This window comes from Sprattus sprattus (genome assembly GCF_963457725.1).
Source record: "Sprattus sprattus genome assembly, chromosome: 15".
In the NCBI taxonomy this organism is placed as follows: domain Eukaryota; kingdom Metazoa; phylum Chordata; class Actinopteri; order Clupeiformes; family Clupeidae; genus Sprattus; species Sprattus sprattus.
The window spans coordinates 26,024,357-26,045,390 of NC_137913.1; the positions used below are offsets into that span (position 1 = coordinate 26,024,357).

General features: G+C 44.6%; 2 protein-coding genes across 2 annotated transcripts in view; one reads left to right on the forward strand and one right to left on the reverse strand.

The window, feature by feature from the left end:
- The window catches only part of iqgap2 (IQ motif containing GTPase activating protein 2), a gene marked incomplete at both ends in the record, with an annotated part of 55,169 nt that overhangs the window by 22,830 nt on the left and 11,305 nt on the right, over nucleotides 1–21,034 (reverse strand). The window contains 18 exons of the mRNA XM_080852275.1: nucleotides 230–400; nucleotides 663–805; nucleotides 1,624–1,791; nucleotides 2,728–2,818; nucleotides 3,172–3,198; nucleotides 6,410–6,573; nucleotides 6,916–7,040; nucleotides 7,535–7,701; nucleotides 9,506–9,669; nucleotides 9,972–10,059; nucleotides 10,297–10,460; nucleotides 11,025–11,112; nucleotides 12,178–12,356; nucleotides 12,620–12,733; nucleotides 13,527–13,594; nucleotides 16,481–16,557; nucleotides 19,215–19,292; nucleotides 20,087–20,243. Coding sequence (XP_080708401.1) covers nucleotides 230–400; nucleotides 663–805; nucleotides 1,624–1,791; nucleotides 2,728–2,818; nucleotides 3,172–3,198; nucleotides 6,410–6,573; nucleotides 6,916–7,040; nucleotides 7,535–7,701; nucleotides 9,506–9,669; nucleotides 9,972–10,059; nucleotides 10,297–10,460; nucleotides 11,025–11,112; nucleotides 12,178–12,356; nucleotides 12,620–12,733; nucleotides 13,527–13,594; nucleotides 16,481–16,557; nucleotides 19,215–19,292; nucleotides 20,087–20,243 — 2,233 coding nt within the window. The remainder of the gene's footprint in view (nucleotides 1–229; nucleotides 401–662; nucleotides 806–1,623; nucleotides 1,792–2,727; nucleotides 2,819–3,171; nucleotides 3,199–6,409; nucleotides 6,574–6,915; nucleotides 7,041–7,534; nucleotides 7,702–9,505; nucleotides 9,670–9,971; nucleotides 10,060–10,296; nucleotides 10,461–11,024; nucleotides 11,113–12,177; nucleotides 12,357–12,619; nucleotides 12,734–13,526; nucleotides 13,595–16,480; nucleotides 16,558–19,214; nucleotides 19,293–20,086; nucleotides 20,244–21,034) is intronic.
- Nucleotides 4,147–6,059, forward strand: f2rl2 (coagulation factor II (thrombin) receptor-like 2). The gene is made up of 2 exons (XM_080852276.1): nucleotides 4,147–4,253; nucleotides 4,725–6,059. Exons 1-2 carry the CDS (start codon nucleotides 4,187–4,189, stop codon nucleotides 5,762–5,764), a joined length of 1,107 nt encoding a protein of 368 aa, XP_080708402.1. The 5' UTR covers nucleotides 4,147–4,186; the 3' UTR covers nucleotides 5,765–6,059.

Genomic DNA, 21,034 nt, shown 5'->3' on the forward strand with positions numbered 1-21,034 from the left:
GTCTCAGTCCGTTTAAAGTCTGTTGCTCAAGAGGGTTACCAGTCATTCACTTTCCTCAGATTGCCATCTCATGAGTAAAAAAAACTTTGAATATTCTCAACTGCAAATATTTTTTCATATTTTTTACCAATGAGTAAATTTAAAGATTCTTGATTTTTCACTGCTCGAAGTACCCAACAATTCAACATTACAAACCAGAAAATGCAATGTTGGTATAACTGTGCTGTACCTGTAGTTTGACCACACTGGGCTCCTGTTGCCGTAGATACTCAAGTCTTTCAGCCAGGGCCCTCCTCGCCAGGTATCCACGAATCCGAGCCTGGAGCAGGATGATGAGCGGCTCGTTGGCCAACCAGAGCTGCTCTCTGTTGTACTCTGCGGTCACGCATCCCACAGTGCTCTGGGGGTTGGTTCAAATGTCACAGAGCTCAGCAGATTGAATGAGTGTGGATAAACAGTGAAACTGCTTATGACCAATGACTGCTGATTCAAGTGCCGGGCATTACGCCAGAGGCAATAAAAGCACATTCTAATACCACTGGGACAACTCAGAAACATTCTCACTATCCTGAAAAACAGGTGAATTGGCATGACATTGTTATGGGATCGAAGGGGGCAGTCAGTCTGCATGAAGGCAGTGAAGTAGGCTGAGGGTCTGGTACCTGTATTTCCTCTTTGGTTAGCTGTGAGGTGTTGTGCACAAACTCCTCTGGCTCATCCCAGGTCCCTTCTTTGGTCTGCAGGTTGTAGCAGTAGCCATACTTGTCCTTTATCCTGTGCTTCACCCAAACTCCAGCATCCCCACCTAAGGGAGAATACCTAGTTTTAACTCTGTTTAATCATGAACACAAAAAGCCCATGGCCTATTTTCATTTTCTCTTCCATGGATTAGAGATTTGTGGTTGTTTTCAAGGCATTTTCAAGGAGCATAGGCCATCGATAGCGAGTTGTTCCGCCAGATTTCGTATCCACTTGTTCTCATTGTTCCAGTTATCCAGAAAATCCACTGAGCGAGGGATTGGCCCACCCAGCTATATTTCTTCTTACCAGGCATTGTTTTAGAGCATTTAAATTGCTTCAAGTGTTTAAGTCCTTAATTATCTTAATAACTTTATACTACGATTGTATTACTAGTTCTGAGCAAATTCATGCTTGAAACTAGAATTGCCATAATAATAAGGCTGTTTGATCACCACTGACAAGTACAAAACTGCTTTGACAAAGTCAGGATCAAGACAAATGTACTTGTTTTTACTCTGGCCATACTAGTTTTAAGATGTATTTAGGTTCTTTGAGGCTAGAGATGTTAACTTGTTCAAAGAAATCTTGGTAAGGCAAATTTTCCTGTTCACCTGGCAGATCATTTTGCTCATAAAAAATAATACATCCCCCATTTTATTGCTTTTTTTCTGGTTTTTGAAAGCTGAATTGTCGAGGTCTAGTAGGAACTGAAATGTATGGTGCGTTCACAAAATCACTTCGACCTAATTAGCATAACACAATTTCTGAGAAAGATTCTATGGTGAAGTATGAGAGTGACTATATGATAAATCTGAGAAAGATTACATGGTAAAGTATATCAGTGTAGCTGTAGTGACAATGACATCACTGAAGCAGTAGTACCTTCAGCAGCGTTGAGAGCCTGTTGTTTGCCCAGTTCTGACTGATAGTCGTCTGCACATTCGGCCATGACTCCTCGCAGACCTGCACAGGTGGCCTGCAGAGCCTGCAGTGTACCCTGGGTGTCTCCCTCCATCACCCTCAGGTTGATGTCAGCCACTGCCTCCGCCACTGCCGAAACAAGAGAGGCCCATCAGCCGCACTCATCCTGAGGCTGCACCGGTGTCCTGTGTTCCTCTCGCCCCCTCTTCATGTCTCCCTCTCTCTCTTTCTCCATTTCTCTCCATCTACTGTATCTATCTCACTCAATCGTCTGTTTCTTTTTCTCACTTTATTTCTTTCTCTGTCTCTCTTTTTGCCCCTTCCTCTCTGTCTCTCAGTCTCTATTTCTTCAAAATGAAATCAGCATTTGCAAGTTAACATGCGTGTTATAACATAACAGTTTAAACAAACGTCTATGTGCATGTAAACATCTACTCTTCTGAGAGGATGACCTTTTCAACCAGCGTTATCATTTGTTCATGACTGTAATTGACTGAATGGTACATTATAGGGTTAGAGTGTAATCATCTATCTATGAATTAAAGTTAGTGGCAGAGGCAACATGGAATGCATTTTGCATGTTGTTGAGTAACAGGTACCAGTTACCAGTCTCTTTCTATGGAGAGTTTCGACAGTGTGGTATGTGCAAACTGGTGCTTCACATCAACGGACTTCAAATATTCCACTTGAGTGTGTTTGAAAACATCTAACTACTGTGAGAAAATACCTCCCCTATTGCGTCATCATTATGTTTGTGAGGCTCTCCAGTGGTCTAGAATAACCACAGCAATTTCCTTCCCTTTGATGTTTCCGTGTTTTTTCTGTATACAATTCCCCATCTACTACTTAGGGCTTGAATAATTTCACATCTAAAATGAAGTAGAACACAGCTAGCTGGCATGTCAAACCATGATCAGTGAATGCATGTTTTACTATAACATGAAGCAACAACATGAGAACTTGTTAACACTAAACATGTGTTGTCTACAGGAGTGACACTGTAGTCATGATGTTGAGACTGACACAGAGGACACAAAACAAAACAAAAGCAAAGGTCTGAGTTACGTCTGAGGGCTTCCTGCTCTTCCTGGTTAGCAGTGTGTATGGCCGCCTGGATCTGGTCCAACCACAGCACAGCCGACTCGTCCCCTGAACTCTGAGGAGTGACACACACACACACGTGCACACACACGCACACACACACACACACACACACACACACACACACACACACACACACACACACACACACACACACACACACACACACACACACACACACACACACACACACACACACACAAACACAAACACATATGATTCACTCATACAATCTTATCACAGTTCAAGGGTTGCAACTGAAATAGCACCTAGAAATGATAAAAATTAAGAAAAACACTGGGACAAATGACACAGACACTACAAAAAGGAAGCGATCTGTCTAGCTAATGACAACAGTCCCTTTGGGACAGGGCGCTACAGGCAGCTACTAAGTGTAAATGACAATACCGTTTGCTTGATGCCAAATGGCAAGACCTGAGGGAATATTAACAAAAGAAAACACTCCAATTAACTACAATAGCACTGATTAGAAGCAGCAGAGTTCACTTGTGTTTCCACACAGAGTAAAGGGACCACTGTAAAGTGCTTTGTCTTCTGTACTTTACCTGCACTGCAGATATGGAGAGAAGTTTCGGACGGAAGACAAATACAAAGACAATATTTTGCTTTGGAGAGGAAACAGACATCACAAAGCCCCCCTTAAGATTACAATGGAGGCTATCTTGGATATTGCAGCACTTCCTTTCAACGCACACCCTGACACAAACAAATACAAGTCAGCAAGACACTGATTTAAACTGTTTGGTGGACAAACAAAAATATTCCTTTCCTTTCATATGAAGGAAACCATTTAACAATTGATTTCCTTCTTCAAATATGCATTTTCTATGTACAATATACATACACTACAATGTGCAGAATAATTCAACCACATATTTGGCCCAGTTGCCCTGTGTGTGATATATGTTCTGCCCGGATAAAGACACCCTTTCTTTGCCAGACATGAGGAGGCACATCTGGGAATTGAGTTAAAGGTTTCAGGAACACTGACAACGTGTCATAGGCGGCATAAACACGACTGCGACATCAGAACCTCGACCCCGTGACTGATCCTCTCTGACAGAAGCCCACGCCCTCAGCTGTAAACTGGGCTTAAACGATCTGACGCGGCGCTGTGGAATTCAGACTCCCCCAGCCTCCACAAGTCTCCACAGGAAACCAGCGCTATAGTGCAAGCGGCTACGCTACGTGTTCACCATCTGTTAAACTGTAAACTAACAGAGAGAGGGAGAGAGACACCACTGAGGCCGACGCTGAGGATCACACCGCCACTAAAAGAGCAGTGGAGGACAGCTGGACATTCACAGCAGCCCTATTCTGAACACTGACTGAGTGTAGACAAGTGGGGGAAAGAATATGTAAATCTCACTAAATTTGGAAGAAAAGGATCAAAGAAAAAGATATGAAGAAATCACTGCTGGTGCTGATAGTCACACTTGTGCTACCGACGCTTTCGATTCAAGACAAAGGTAAAAATAAAGTCAATTACATCCATGTGCTAGCTTTAAAGCTTCTAAATATTGTATTTCTACATTGTTATACTGTATATTTGGTATAATATAATAAAAGTCTTATTTTGAAGTACCAGACAACAGTATCTATCAATAACATAAGTGTGATTGTTATTTAAAACGATACGATCAATTACGATTAGCTACTGCATGTACATATAGTTATACTATAGTCTTAATCTTTATGTTTAAGTTTGAAACTATAAAAAAAGGAAACAAAAAAGTAGGTATCTCTTTCCTGCTTTGAGGTGAATGTTTTCTGATGAGGAATCATGTGTGTTATATGACTTAGCAAGACAAGAGGGCAACGAAGGGCAATGTTGTTCTGTCAGAGGAAGATAAGGTGAATTTACAGCGCCTGTGTGTTTGGACATGTTTCCATGAACGCTTCATTAACCGCAGGAATTTCTCCACTTTTGTCGCACACAGACAAGAGGACCAAAGGGAAGGCAGTTGCCCCACCGAGAACCTTCAACGGGCAGAGAACCTCAGGCTCCAATGGCGACAACTGCACCAGCAACTTCAGCCAGCCTCCAGAGCTGGAGCTCGTCCACCAACACGCCGAGGAGTACCTGACGGGCATCCTGAGCACCAGGATTCTCCCCAGTGCCTACCTGCTGGCTATGGCGGTGGGCATCCCGTCAAACACCTTCATCCTGGCGTGCCTCAGTGGGCGCACGCGGACCTGCTCGGGCGCCGTTCTCTACCTCAGCCTGGCCGCCTCCGACTTCCTCCTGCTCCTGGCGCTGGCCTTTCGTGTGCACTACCATTTCCACGGCAACAACTGGGTGTTCGGTGAAGCCGCCTGCCGTCTGGTCACTGCCTGTTTCTATGGTAACGTGTACTGCTCTGTGCTGGCACTCATGTGCGTGAGCATCATGCGCTACCTGGCAGTAGCGCGGCCCTTCGTCTACAAGGCCCTGCCCAAACGCTGCTGCGCCATGTTGGCCACGATTGCCGTCTGGATGGCGTGTGGCGTGGCCATGGTGCCTGAGCTACTTGTGCACCAGACCTACCGGCTGCCCAGGCTGGGCATCACCACCTGCCACGATGTGCTGCCCTATGCGGAGGAGCCCTTCGCCTTCCTCGTACCCTACCGACTGGGTATGATTGTTGCTGGGCTGGCGCTGCCCGCTGCCGTCGTCACATTTGCGTACGGCTCCATCGTGCACCACCTGGGCCGCTCCAGCTGCGACTGGTCGCTGTATGTCAGGGCCAGCACCCTCGTCTTCGTCATCTTCGTCCTCTGCTTCGCGCCCAGTGCTGTCGTTCACTTCCTGCACTACCTGAAGCTGTACACGGCCCAGCAGGACCACTTCTACGCCTACTACGGCGTGGCCGTCTGCCTGTGCTGCTTCCACAGCTGCCTGGACCCCTTCCTCTCCTACATCCTGTCAAGGACCACTAACTCTCGACTGCACTTTGTCAGCTTCAGGAAGAAGCCCTCTAGGATGTCTGTCTTTATCTGAACTTGTGGGAACCCCCTATGGCGTTTTGCTCGGCGCAGATGTGGTGGGTGGACGATCAGACAACACAAACGTCACCCTAAACAAGGCATGCCTGTGACAGAACACTGTGTGCTAGTCTATATTAAGAAACCAAAACAAACCAAGCCATAAGAACTGCTTCAGAACAAAATGGCTTCTTCCCTTCAGGCTGGATTTAACATTCTCTCCAACACAACACAGCTTCGCTGCCTGAGAAGAGCCTCAGTACTTTCATCACCAGGAGACAACCATATCATTTCATCCACTGTGCCTTAAATCCTTGTAAACATTCCTTGGACTTTTAACAGCCATCCTTGTTTTTACTTGAGGCAAATGTGTTCCTCAGGCTATATAAACTTAATGGCTAGGTGTATATTTGCACTGTAAATATGTTGACCTTTACTGAATCTTTGATAATGTCTTCTAACCGAACGTATGTACATATATAGTTTACAGCAAATTTTCCTTCAAGGGACAATAAAATATATATTTATATTTCAATGTTTCTAACCCAGTATCATATTAATAACAGTCTAGGCCGACAACATGCATTATAGTACTTGTACATAACATTATAGTACTTGTACATAACTTGTAGGGCACTGTATGTGTGAATCTGTCCTCTACCTTGCATATGAGATCCTTGGTGTGCAGCAGTACGTCGTGGTAGTGTTTAGCTGTGTCTGGATTCACTCCTTGTAGTTTGGCAGTGGCCAACAAGAGGGCAGAGAGAGTCTTCTCCGCATCACCAGAGGTCAGCGCTTCATTGATCTCAGCTATTGCTATGACTCCTGCACAATACAGAGAATGTCAAAAATTATTCATGTGACCATTTCTGTACGGTCAGTACCTCATACCTGTAACTGTTAATATCTATTTGAATGTGTTTTCACATTGTTCACACTGTCTGAGAGGCAGATAGCAGAATAAGGGAATCTCATTTGAATTGCAGATACAGTCATAAACACTCTGCTTTGTTGCTGAGCGTCCAATTGATAATAGAGCAGTCCCAGATTGGCACCGAATCAGCCGAAATTGGTGCCCCTTTAGGACCACAGCTGATCTGCTGTCAGCTGCGATCAGGTGCTCCATTCGGACAAACATGTGACACTATGACAGCCAAGGCTCCTTACGTTCGTGCTCCTCGTTGACTTGTTGATTGACTGTGTCAACGCACTTCTGAACGTCGTTCCAGGTGAGGAACTCCTGGCCCTGTGCTAAAGCCTCGGCCCTCATGATGATTAGCGTGTCGGCGTACCTAAGAGGGTGTAAAGAACCATGAATGAATGAATGAATGAATGAATGAATGAATGAATTTCACATTATTCAGCTGAAACATTGTAGTTGACTCAAGCTATCAAGAATGCTATGGTTCCGAGCTCACTTAATACCACAAAAAGTAATTCTCAGTTATCTTTCATCGAGCAATTACAGTGGGGTAGCAGTAGTGGACTTGTGAGGGAGGGCATGTCAAGGTGGCCAATTAACATTCCTTTTGGTACAAGGAATAAAGGCAGCGTCCTGAACATCACAGCCACGTCTCAACTATATCTAACCATTTGAGAAAGAGAGTATTCCTTTTTAAATTATGTTGTCTCTTACTACCTACTGTTTCTCAGTAACGGTAGCATGGGCTGTCAGGCAGTTTAGGCTTCTATGCTTGGTAAGTGCTATATAAATACAGTTAATATTATTATTATATTTTATTCTCATATTAGGGTCTCGTATTGATTGATTTCTGGTCCATCTCACCTCTGCATGTTCTCGTGGTCAATGTTGCTGAAGCCCAGCGGGGAGTCGCACAGCAGCTCAGTGACAGCCACTGGGTCCTTGGTGTCCAGGACCTCGTTCAGCACAGACACTGCTGACAGCATCTCCACGGCAACGCACAGCTCCTGGTGGCTGAGGTCCGGTGTGCTCTAAAATAGACCACAGGCATTTTAACCACTAAATACCTTGCTTAGAAAAACTGAAACATCTAATATACATGAAAAAGGTTTACTGGCCAGTCAAGATAGGAATTGAATAGTGATTGTAATACAATGATTACAAAATAAACTTAAAAAAATGCAAAAAAGAAGTTAAACATAAAAGCAAACATCAGAGTAGTAAAAAAGCAGAGGGTCAGAGGATCAAACATAATTTGGCAAGGCCGCTTCCAGTGTCTCTACACATGTTCTGCTCACTGCTCCAGGGTTGCTTTGGGTAAATGTATCTAACTAATGATGATGTCCTGTAGGTGTAAAGTGTACAGATACTTTGGGTAAATGTATCTAACTAATGATGATGTCCTGTATGTGTAAAGTGTACAGATACTTTGGGTAAATGTATCTAACTAATGATGATTTCCTGTAGGTGTAAAGTGTACAGTGCCTCCAGAAAGTTCAGACCCCTTCATTTTTCCCACTGCTTCATTTTGGAAAGTAATTAGATGTTTTAATCTACAAACATTATACCACACAGTTGAAATGAAAGCAGAATTTGAAGTTGTTTTGTTAATTTATAGAAAATGAAACAGTGAAATATTGATAAGTATTCAGACCCTTTGGTTGAGACACCTTTGGCAGGAATTACAGCCACAAGCCTCTGGGTGTTTGATACCACAAGGTTCGCACACTTGGATCTACCATTCATCCCTGCAGATGGTTTCAAGTTCCCACAGGTTAGATGGGCTCCAATGACAAACAGCCATTTTGACAAAGATGTTTTATCGGATTCAAGTCCGGACCCTGGCTTGGCCACACAAAAAACCCTGAGTTGTCTCCAAGCCATTCCTGCGTTATCTGAGCTGTGGTTTAAGTTGTTATCATGCTGAAATGTGAATCTTTAGCCTAATCCAAGAGCAACGGCACTCTAGAGTGGGTCGTACTGAGGTACCTCTCTCCATTCAGACTAGTCTCACTAGTCCCTCCTGCTGAAAAACTTCCCCAGAGCATGATGATGCCACGGCCACGCTTCACTTTTTGGGTTGGTATTTACGAGGTGATGAAGCGCTTAGAATTGACACCAAACAATTAAATCTTTGTTTCATCATACCATAGAATCCTAGTCTGAATGTGCTTTAGATTCTGAGCAAACTCAAACCGGGCTCTCATTAGTTTCTTACTTAGAAGAGGATTTGTCTGGCTGTTCTCCTATAAGGTCCAGATTGGTGGAGTGCTACATTGATACTGGATCCTCTTGAAAATTCTACCAACTCCTCACCGGATCTCTGTAGCTTGATCAAAGTGACCATCAGGTTCTCCCTTACCTCTCTGAAGAGAGATAATTGTGTCAAGGCACAGAGCTGGACAAAATAATTTCTGCCACACTGAAAGTTCCTAGGAGCACAGTTGCCTCCACAGTTCTGAAATGGAAAACATTAGGAATAGCTAGGACCTTTCCTAGAGCTGGCTACACCCCTAATACGAGCAATCGGGGGAGAAGGGCCCTGTTAAGGCTCTAGTCTACATAGGACCTCATGGCTTTGTTTTTTGCTCAGCTGTGAGACCTTATATAAGCATATATGAGTGTGCCAATCCATATCATGTAAACGCAATAAGTCCATGTCCCTATTTTTTATGAATTAATAAAAAGAATATAAAATTCTGCTTTTTGAATATTATTTTTAGATATGGGGAAGAAAACAAAAGGATAAAATACATTTGAATTCATTATTTGTAAAAAAGGAAGGGGTCTGAAAACTTTTTTGGAGGCAGGGTATATGATGATATGAGGGGCTACCCTGCTGCCCTGGATCTGCAGGCTGAAGAGCTCGTCCTGGTAGAGCTTGGCAGCGCTCTGATACACGATGGGCAGCTGGGCCTCTGGGTTCATGAGCTGCTCCACCGTCTCCTCCATGTCACCGAGGCGAATGGCGGCATTGATGGCAGTGATGGCTTCCAGCTCTGCATCAACACACAAAGTTCACTCGTCACATATGGACGATAAGAAACACAGACAAAAAAGACCACTTCATTGAAATACATAAAAACAAGCACCAACTCATACAAACATAAAAATAAGAAATAAATCCCCCTTTCACACTAATACACATACTTTTAAAATACTAGTATTTAAAATCACCAACTCCAACAGGGAAATAACTGAAATGTCCTGCATTTGAAACAAAAGTACTGAGGGGATTGGTGTGAAATGGTATGATTTTCAACCATTGACACCACTCATGATTTTCCAGTATCTGACGTACTTCTCTTCTCTGCCTCAGCAAAGTCGTTGCAGGAGCTGATGGCTCTCTGAATCTCTTCCCTCTCCAGCTGCACGGCATACCCAGCGTCCTGCAGAGAACCAGCAACGTTCAAATACATTAGAAAGCCAGAAGGATAAAATCACAGCCTGACTATAAAGGTGTCAGACATTTTGTGGATGGCTATAAACCTTAAGGCTTAAGTGGTCCATAACAGAGCCTGGAAACTGAGTCTGCAAGTGTTCTATCATCTCTTATTCTCAGCAAGGGGAGAAAAAAAAAAGAGTCAAAGAGTTAAATATGATCAGTTTTGATAAGCTACAGCCACCTGATTTCTGTGCTCCCTGTGGGATGTCAAGTGCTCCAGGTACCAATGGGCGTGCGCCGCTGAGATCCCCACCAGGCCCAGGGCCGGTAGCCCCAGTGCTGCCAGAAGGGCGGCTTCGTCCCGGGCATCGATGGCCTGGTTCACCCTCCGCACAGCTGCCTGTGCTGTGGAGAGAAGGAAGGGTCAAGGGTCACATTATATTGTGAGTCACATACAATGAACCTTTAGGGGCAGTGACAGGGGGGGCTGTCACTTGTCTCTAAAGGTTCATTGTATGTGACTCACAATATAATGTACATATAATGTTCATATAATGTACTACTGTTCATGCTCTTTAATCTTTTAAATCTGAAAGCGCTGGGAGCACCATCACCCTCACAAAAAGATTGCTACCAGCAGAATGCTTGTTCCCAGATGCCTTTCCTCAAAACAGTTGAATAGTTTCTCAGTTGTCTGATTACTGCTAATGACAAAGCCTTTCTTCCTAATGCCTCCAGCATGATGTTCTGAAGCGTCATGAGGATGATACGGATGCTTAACTAAGGCTTCACTGAGCCCATCTGGGCCAGATCTGGACTCGAGCGCCATGTTTCAGAAACATGATGGGCAATGGATTATTCAATAAAACAGAACTGATTATGGGATATGAGCACTGACCAAAGACTAATGCCCTGACCGCTTGGACAGGGAACCATACACATCCACAATGCCACTAAGATCATACGTACTGTTCACCAAGTCGATAATGCTCTGGATCTCCTGTTGTGTGAGCAGCTCCTCATAAACATCCCTCTCCTCAGTGGGAAGGGCTGAACGCTGAAGACACGGAGGCACATGGAAGAAGTTCACAGTTTGGAGATGAGTGAAAAAAAAAGAAAAAACATGAACCAAACCTTTTTATCAAACTGCTGCATTTGACATAATAATAAAGGTGCTATTACTCAGTCAGATGTCAACACGTAACTAGAGACATTTTTCCCATGCTGTCCCACGCTCTCACATGCACGGTAAAAAAAACAGGCCTTGTTCAGTAAATGGCTCATTTCCTCGTTAGGAGACGCACTTGAGACTTAAAGTATATCAGCAGGCCAGTTGAGTGGGCCTCTGGTCTCTTTCAGCTGACGTTCAATGTGCACCCCTAGGCTAGAGAGGAGGAGAAGGGGGCTGTTTTCTTTAGGGCATGCCTGCCTGATGTAAAAATGCACTGGAATGCCGCAGCTCATTAAAGTCCCAACGCGAATCAAAGAGTGATCACTCACTCTATTTTTATATACATGGCGTTGTAAAGCTGTTAGTTCTTGTTACACAACTTGCAACACAAGTCAAGCCAGAAGCTAATTCTGATATTTTGCAAAGTCATATCATCGAGCACCAAAACATCTTGATGAGGGTTTGGGAATGAGTTGTGGGAGGCCTTCTAGGAGTTACAGCCTGTTCTTGTAAACACTTCCATCTGGCTGAGTTAGCAGTTGCTGAGAGGTCTAAAAACAAGCTTGCATCCTCGCCGCCACTGCAGCTGTGGTTGCTGCGGGAACTGGAGCTAAAGAGGTCAACACGTCGGTGGGGAGTGGATAGTGGAGAGTGTGTGCTCCACTCATACCGCAGGGCCTGCTGAGTCAAAGCCCAGGTGGGGATGCAAGAAAAATAAATGTGCGTGTGGACCAAAACAGCAAGATCACACAGAGGACTGTTGATGTTGATCTGCAAGCAAGTCATTTTTCTCCAACTATATGCTTGTTTTTATTCCGCTTTATTCTGTAATGGCATAGCATTTAAACCATCATCTTCCACAGTATCTGTACTAAACAGAACCTGTGCCTCAACCAGCTTGACTGCAGAGCTAAATGACTTCTGAGGGAGGGAAACAGTGGCATGCGTTACCTGTCCTAAGGGCTGGTTCTCTTTGCTCTTCAGGGCTGGGCTCAGGGCATCCTGGTACTCCTGTGCCAAGGCCACCTGTGTGTTCCTCAGCATGGCGTTGGGGTTGCTCAGGGCCTTCATGGTGCCCTCAGCCTGGCCCTTGCCTATGGCCTCGTTGATGGCAAACACAGCTGCATGTACTGCAGATAATGGAGCAGGGTCATATTCAGAGAGTATTACTACACTTTATTCATACTCTAGTCTCACATCCATCCTCTAGTCTGTACTGGAATCTGTACTGGATGCCTGTACAGGTATCTATTTATGGGCAGAACCATTCAACAGATTTTAGTGATGTAGATCATACAAATACATATGTTGAATATTTAAAGAACTGAAAGAACTATGTGTAAATGACAATGCCATGTCTCTCTGAATGTGCTGCTCGTGTTGTTATACTTACGCTCTGCCTCGTCCACTGACAGCTCGTTGGCCAGAATGCCACCGATCTTGCTGAAGGTGGGCATTTGGATGCCATATTTTTCCAGCTCACTCCTCATGTTACTAATTTCCTCCTCTGCAGGGGTAGAAAGGTAACACACATCACAGTGATATTTTAAACACACACACACACACACACACACACACACACACACACACACACACACACACACACACACACACACACACACACACACACACACACGATAATTAATGACACTGCAAAATGTGCATTAGCTTCATTTTCTTTGATATGCCCTGTGAAATAGCCCAACATGAATGTTACCAATGTTCCATTTGCTTACAAAAAATAATAAAAAAACAGCGTAGTAATTACTTTCATTTCTTCATTTGCCTCTGCACAAGTGCTGAGCTCTCCAGTAAAAAGACCGTCCATGCTTGTTTACCTCAGCCACTCCTCACAATCATGCAGGCAGCATGGAGGGAAAGCTGACATTCAGCCTCAATTAAAAGCAAACAAGGTTGCCTGATTACCTGTCATTACAGCCTACTACAACCCATTAATCATGAGGCATCTTCAACAGGACACGTGTGTGCATCTCTCTGTCCCCCATCCTCCCATTCCTCCTCTTTCTCTCTGCTCCCTACCCCCGTTCAGTTGTTGTCCTCTCAATAGCCCTGCGGCCACACTTACCCCAGAATACCTGCTATCAATCTTCCTTACTTTGTTGGGCTTATTTATTTATATGTTATATACCATAGTTTCTACATACCATTTAAAAACAGCCATAATTCGGATGAGAGTTCATTAATCAAAAAGAGCATCATAGAGAAGCTGCTACTACAAATACAGGCTATCTGACAGCATCCATTATAAGTGACAACATATAAACTGCAAATGTCCTTACCTGTAAAATCCACCTTTCCCAGCAGGTCTTGGATCTGAGGGGCAATTCCCAGTTTATACAGATACAAGCTGAAAGAAGCACAGCACATATATTACACATGGCATAGATCAAACCACTCATCATGCATATGGAGAAAGATGGCTGCTAACGTTATAGCCCAGAGGCACATGAAATATTACGGCTGTCAAAGGCAAACACAAGCAGACCTATAAAATATATAATGCCACAGTCAATAGTGAATACAATCACCATAAAAGTAGGCCTAACATGAGGAAATTAAGTCATAAAACCAGCACTCAACTCACAATGAGATGTTACATTTTAAAATGGGATCCTTGTATTTTATTCTGCATTGATCAGAAATACACAGGACAAAGTCTGCATGAAGTCCTAGCATCATGCTAGTCACAACATCTTTAAGTAATTGCCTGATGTAAATATACCCAACACAAACACAAACATGTGAGTAATTCAGAAATAAAACTCTTTCAAAATGTAATATAACTTGCTTTTTGTTTTCATTCAATTTGTAGTATATTCAATGAAGGTCTGTAAGGTGTTTCAACATTTGGAAATATCAAATAAACCTCCTCTGCTTTGTCTGTTAAATATGAAGCACATAGACTGCACTGGCCATCTCTCTTCCACTAGAGGTTAGCAGCGAGCAACTTTGCACCACTTCCTGCCACAGGAGCCAAATATGGTCATGCGTGCAGCATTAAAGCCTGTCACAGGTGGCTTGGAACTGCATTAAACTTTTATCTGCAGGAGTTTGGCGGATAAGTGGCCATGAATTATGGAGAAGGACCACAGAAGACTGCAACACAGGGGTTTCTGCCGGCGAGGAAACCACGGGGACGACACACTTCCGCTACCTTTGACCCTGTGAATGCGGACCGAGGGAAAAATCTATTATGGAGGAGTTTACGGTTCAGGCAACAGTGGGGCCAAAGGTTTAATTGTTTAACTCTTTCGTGTGAGGTTCAGACGCACGCGTACAGGAGCCAAGAGCGCCTAGTGGCTGATTGCATTTGGACTGAGCCGAGGAGATCATATGGCTGGGAGGGAGGGAGGGAGAGGAGGATTGACTTTCTCCAGAACACTCCTAGGCCACTAGTATGTGTTAATGTAAAGTCCACAAACACATACCTACAGAGACAATACACATTCAATTTACATTGAATACAGCTCTCTCTCTCTCTCTCTGTACTTTTCTTTCAATCTTGTATGTACACATTATAAGCTCTCATATAAACCCATTGTCCCTCACGAACACACACAGACTAAGAGAGAGTGAGAGAGAGAGAGTGTATGTGTGTGTGTGTGAGTGTGTCTGTGTATTTCTGTGTGTGGGTGTGATTATATTTATATACAGTATGTGTGTTCAGATGGCCCTCTGCAGAACCAGGAAGGAAGAGTGAGGGTCCCTGGTATTTCACCACTGATGGAGCATAAGCAGGAAACTCTGGTGCCGTTCCCCTGGACTTTTACATCCCATCCAACATGAGGCCCCTAATACTTGTGTATGGGCACATCTACTGTACCTATCAAAAGCTCACATTATATGTAGGCCAGACAAATGTGAGACTTCTTGGCCAAAGGAACATCTTACAGACATTAGCTTAAACCTACAGTACGTTTCACTATAGCCCAGGTGCAGCTCAGTGACTCTCTGTTCCCAAAACATAAAACAAAACCCTTTTTTTTTGGAACTGACCCTAAACATAACCAACACGCTAAAACCCTTGTGCACTTTGTCAACATGCAATCTTTAGCGCTTAAGCCTGTGTAATTGACAAATAAATGATTAGGCCTTATCACTGAAAGAAACAGGCACTAATGTGTGGTGTGGCTAAAGCACAGAGAATGTGAGCAGGAAAAAGCAGTGCCAAAACAATATTAGAATTAGAATGGTTACATTGATAAAGAGTGATTGAATGTTGTGGGTCATCCTGTGTTTCTTTAAGAATCTCATCTTAGAATGTCAAATGGTAAATGGACTGCATTTATATAGCCCTTTTCTACTCATTGAGCTCTCAAAGCGCTTTACAGATGAATGCCTCAAACAACTACCCATTCACACACCGATGACAGAGGCTACTATCTAATGTGCCAACCTGCACATTGGGAGCGGTTGGGGTTTCAGTGTCTTGCTCAAGGACACTTCGACACATGGTGAGGAGGAGTCGGGATCAAACTAGTTCTCTTTTATATGGTTGGTGCCCCCCACAAAACAAATCCTCAACTGTCCCGGATATGTCTTCCTTACAAAAAAAGGCGAGAGGAAGGCCACACAGGAAATACTGACAGGAAGCTCTGCAAGCAGACAGGAAGTGACTGCACAAGGAGATGGGTTTGGTCTGCAGAGCCACATGTGCCTATCACACAAAGAAAACAACCAAAAAGCACTTCCAGTTGCGGTTTCATGACACCACCTTTCTCAACTGATGCCGCGCCCTTCTCACAAATCTTTGATTTGTGTGCTGCTCAGTGTTATCAAACTAAAGCAGCTGAGCTGTCATTAACAGAACAGTTTGGTCTCGCTGACAGTGTCTGATACTGAAGCTCTTTACTAACTCTGCTGCCAACTGATGTTAAAGAAGAGCAACACATAAACAAATATCTTACAACTGATAAAAAAACAACTGTATTAAAAGCAGCAATACAGTTTGAAATATAGGGTTTAAGCATGCATATGGGTGACTTCCAGACCTTTCCATAAATCCAGCTCATGGAAAAGAGAGGTGGGAGAGGAGAAGAGTGGTCAAGTAGGGGAGGGAAGATTTATGTGATGGGTGGATGTTGAAAGAGAGGAAACACATCATAAATCCATTCACTGGAAATGTCTCACACGCGCGCACACACACACACGCACACGCACACGCACACACACACACACACACACACACACACACACACACACACACACACACACACACACACCTCTGTCTTACCTCAGTGCGTGGATGCAGTAGATCACCTTGGGCATGTTTTTGCGGTCGTACACATCTGTCGTTTCAGGGTAGAATATCTGGTAGGGGGAAACCGGGTGGTTAATAGGTGAGAGCACCCCATTTTCATAAAACCTCTTGTGCTGTTACACTGGGACAATACAAAGACATAGAAATGATCAATCATTATAAACACACAAAAACACACAGACACACAGGCACACAGACACACAGGCACACAGACACACACACACACACACACACACACACACAAAGGTGTCTCTACAACATCAAGTTGAAATGGAAAAGTAAAAGAATTTGTATACACCTTATCTGGCTAAGACTGGAACTTTGAATCCATAGTGACCCACTTTGGATGTTTGGATGTTTGTTGGTGTGCTGTTGTATGGAAGTGTTGGTGTGCTGGTGTGCTGGTGTGTTGGTGTGCTGGTGTATGGGTGTGCTGGTGGGCTAATGCGCTGATGTGCTGGTGTGCTGGTGTGTTGGTGGGCTAATGTGTTGGTGTGCTGTTGTATGGGTGTGTTGGTGTGCTGGTGTGTTGGTGTGCTGGTGTGCTGGTGTGCTGGTGCGTTAATGTGTTGGTGTGCTGTTGTATGGAAGTGTTGGTGTGCTGGTGTGCTGGTGTGTTGGTGTGCTGGTGTATGGGTGTGCTGGTGGGCTAATGTGCTGGTGTGTTGGTGTGCTGGTGTATGGGTGTGCTGGTGTGTTGGTGTGCTGGTGGGCTAATGTGTTGGTGTGCTGTTGTATGGGTGTGTTGGTGTGCTGGTGTGTTGGTGTGCTGGTGTGCTGGTGGGTAAATGTGTTGGTGTGCTGTTGTATGGGTGTGTTGGTGTGCTGGTGGGCTAATGTGTTGGTGTGCTGTTGTATGGGTGAGTTGGTGTGCTGGTGTATGGGTGTGCTGGTGTATGGGTGTGCTGGTGTGCTGGTGTATGGGTGTGCTGGTGTGCTGGTGTACTGGTGTGCGGATGTACTGGTGTGTTGGTGTGCGGATGTGCTTGTGTGTTGGTGTGCTAGTGTGCGAATGTGCTGGTGTGGTGTGTATGGGTGTATGGGTGTGTTGGTGTGCTGGTGTGGTGGTGTGCTGGTGTGTTGGTATGCTGGTGTGTATGGGTGTGCTGGCGTGTTGGTGTGCTGGTGTATGAGGGCTCAGATACACATACGCGTCTTTTTTCAGGCAGAAACGCTTCAGTAACGCCTTGGCAAAGTGCGGCGGCCAAAACAGAAGCGGTGCGCTTCCCTGCCTTGCGCTGGAAAGTTGAGAATAGTTCAACTTTTAAGCGCACCTAAAAAAACGCTTCAAAGACGCAACGCGTGGTGGAGAAGGGGCGCACGCTTTAAACGGAATCAAGGAATCAAGGAATCAATGCATTTGCTCGCGCCCTGTTTTTACAAAAACGCGTATGTGTATCTGAGCCCTGAGTGTGTTGGTGTTTTGGTGTGCTGGTGTGTTGATGTGTTGATGTGTTGGTGTGTTGGTGTGTTGGTGTGTTGGTGTATGGGGTGCTGGGGTGCTGGTATGTTGGTGTGCTGATGTAAGGGTGTGTTGGTGTGCTGGTGTGCTGGTGTATGGGGGTGCTGGTGTGCTGGGGTGTATGGATGTGCTGGTATGCTGGGGTGCTTGTGTGTATGGATGTGCTGGTGTGCTGGGGTGCTGGTGTGTGGGTGTGCTGGTGTATGGGTGTGTTGGTGTATGGGTGTGTTGGTGTATGGGTGTGCTGGTGTATGGGTGTGCTGGTGTATGGGTGTGTTGGTGTATGGGTGTGTTGGTGTATGGGTGTGCTTGTGTATGGGTGTGCTGGTGTATGGGTGTGTTGGTGTATGGGTGTGTTGGTGTGCGGATGTTGCTCTGTCTCTAGGGACAGTTGGTGACAGTGACTGCGTTCCCATCCCCCCCGGGGGCGTACTCAAGATAGCGCTTGAGAAAGGCCCAGATGTTTGATTACAGCAATGATTTTCCGACCCGGTGGTGACTGAGGCTGATTAAATGACTCTGTGGAGCCAGTGACTCGAGCAACTCTATTGTCCCTCTACGCCCTACCTGAATATTTAAGAGAATTGATCATGACACGACACTGGAACAAGGGGTTCATTTGAGAAGCACATGAGAGGGTTTCCATTCCCATTCATCTCTACAGGTGGCCAGACCCCTCCATAAATTATGCCTTAGATTAAATCAATTGCCCTGTCGAGTTCCGCAGCCCTATGCAGCAGGGCCTGCTTTCGCAGTTACAGGTGAGGAAAGTCTCATAAAACGGTGTTATCAGCCCATGTGGGTGGAGACGAGATAGGCAGGTAGCTCTTAAAGCACACACACCTCAGTGAGACAGGGTAACGTTCTGTGTACTTGTGTGCGTACAGTCAGTTAGTTTCTGAATACATGTACATATGTTATGTGCGCATGTTTTCATAAGTAAGCACTTATTGAAGTTAATACATGTATGTGAACTTGTGTGTAAAATTACATTTATTACATTTTAGTAAGAAAGTATGTTACATGTATATTTAAGGGGATTAGAGGAAGGGAGGAAGAGGGAGAGTATGTGTATACAGTATGTCTGTTTAAAACCGTTGGCGTCCGTCACCCCAACCCCAACTCTGAATAATGTCGCACCTTGTGTGTGTGTGTGTGAGTTTGCGTTTGCGTGAATGGGTGTGTACGTGCTATGTCACACCGGTGCTGCTAGTAGCACAAGAAAGGAGGAGTTGTCAGCCTCACCTTGGGCAAACCCACAGACTCCATGGCCCTAAGCCACTGCACTGTGTTGTCCGTGTGTCTGAAGTGAAGTCCGGTCCTCTGTACAAACACAAACACAAACAGTCACCATACACAGACCCATACACATAACTATGTCCCTATCTTATCACAAGTATTTAGTAATGCTGATCTATGTGGGTGTCAGTTTAGTTTCTGATCAAAACTGAACTGGACAAAAACAATCTTTACTGGCAATTGTAGTTACGATCGGGGTAAATTATTAGTTGCTTTGTTTGCCTGTGAAGTTGTATTCTTGTCTGTCTGTACTGTGTCAATCACAATCATTTCTTCATTCATGCAGTAAAGTTTAATCTTAGAGAAACAGTTTGTGTGTCTGTGTATGTGTGTGGGTGTGTGTTTGTGTGGGTGTATATACACACGTAGTGTTGTGTCAGCTGAAACTCAGGGGGGGGATCATGCCTATCCCACGCTCCCTGAGGAGAGAGTGGTGTGTGATGTGGAGACACCAGTAATGCATCTACTGCATATCATTTCCTGTGTGCCTGGCTCTCTGTGTGTGTGTGTGTGTGTGTTTGTGTGTGTGACTGGGTGGGCGGCACACCTTCCTCCACAGTTCATTATTATGTCAACAAGACTGCAAGCACTTTTAGTGAGTACTGAAAGTACTCCAACTTACTCAGGACCAAAATCACCAGTCAGTTATATTCTTTATCTGCCAACTACTGATCTACTGCACAGTGGCATAATTGAATTAGAGTGTTTTTCACTTCCATGTCCACAAATCTAAAAAGACAGGGATCTCTGTGCTGCCAACCACTTAGAGGTGACAGCGACAGCGGTGCACATGAGATGAAAGTGGAGTTGCTGCACACCCTGTAGCGGGACTGGTCTCGGTCGTAGATCTTTTTCTCAGACACCATCTTGGGTGCGAAGAACTTGGCGAGCTTGCCGAGGTAGACTCCGTTGCGCAGGCCTTCCTCCAGCTCAGTGGTGGGCGGCAGCTCCTCTTCCACACATGCCTCAATCCACCTGAGGACAGAGGAGGGGCATTACTAGCCTGGGGCTAGCTGGAGCTCTTGTGTGTTTTTCATTTGATAGATTTTTGAGATGTCACAGCATTTTCTTTTATGTGTTATGTTAGTGATGTTTTTTTCGTCAGTCAAATGTGCACCAATACTGTAGCTCTCAGTTTTTATCTTTAACAAAAAAATATGATGAACAGTTTTTCATCATGGCAATTGTCTATAAAGCCTTGTACAGTGTCCAAGAACTACACAGGCCATACAAATGAGGTTTTCACCTGCTACCTTTCCGATATCTGATGATTTTTTTTGCAAAACTATGAGATAAAAAAAACTAAATGAATATGATCAAAAATGTAAAGAAGTCTGATCATATTCCAGAAAGCAACGACAGCTCAGAGATTGTTCCTCATATGTATAACCCGATCATATATGTTGGGTTCTAAAGGCCGACACCATTCATGTTGAAGTATGACATCCCAAACTCTACCTACTGTGTTGCTGTCATTAAGGGACCAATCAAGACTGTCAGCCAATTCAGTCCTAAATGTTCAACTTGTAAAATTCCAAGGTATGCAGACTCATATTGGTGCAGGTCCGGCCTAAGCATGGTCACCTTGGATACAAATCCACATAAACAAACATAACTGGCTTGGACTGGCTCTCACACTGGACTCTGTGCCCGCTAAAGGTCAACATTTGGTGTGTCCCCCCCCCCCCTGAAAGCAGTGCAGAGAGGGGTCAAGGTTAAAGCTCTGGCCACAAGAACTGCAATAACTCTCCACACCACTGGGGGTC

Excerpts from the sequence above, each read along its gene's own strand:
- f2rl2 (XM_080852276.1), top strand. The coding sequence starts at position 4,187 with ATGAAGAAATCACTGCTGGTGCTGATAGTCACACTTGTGCTACCGACG. Across the intron at positions 4,254-4,724 it reads GCTTTCGATTCAAGACAAAG|ACAAGAGGACCAAAGGGAAG; the intron begins GTAAAAATAAAG and ends TGTCGCACACAG.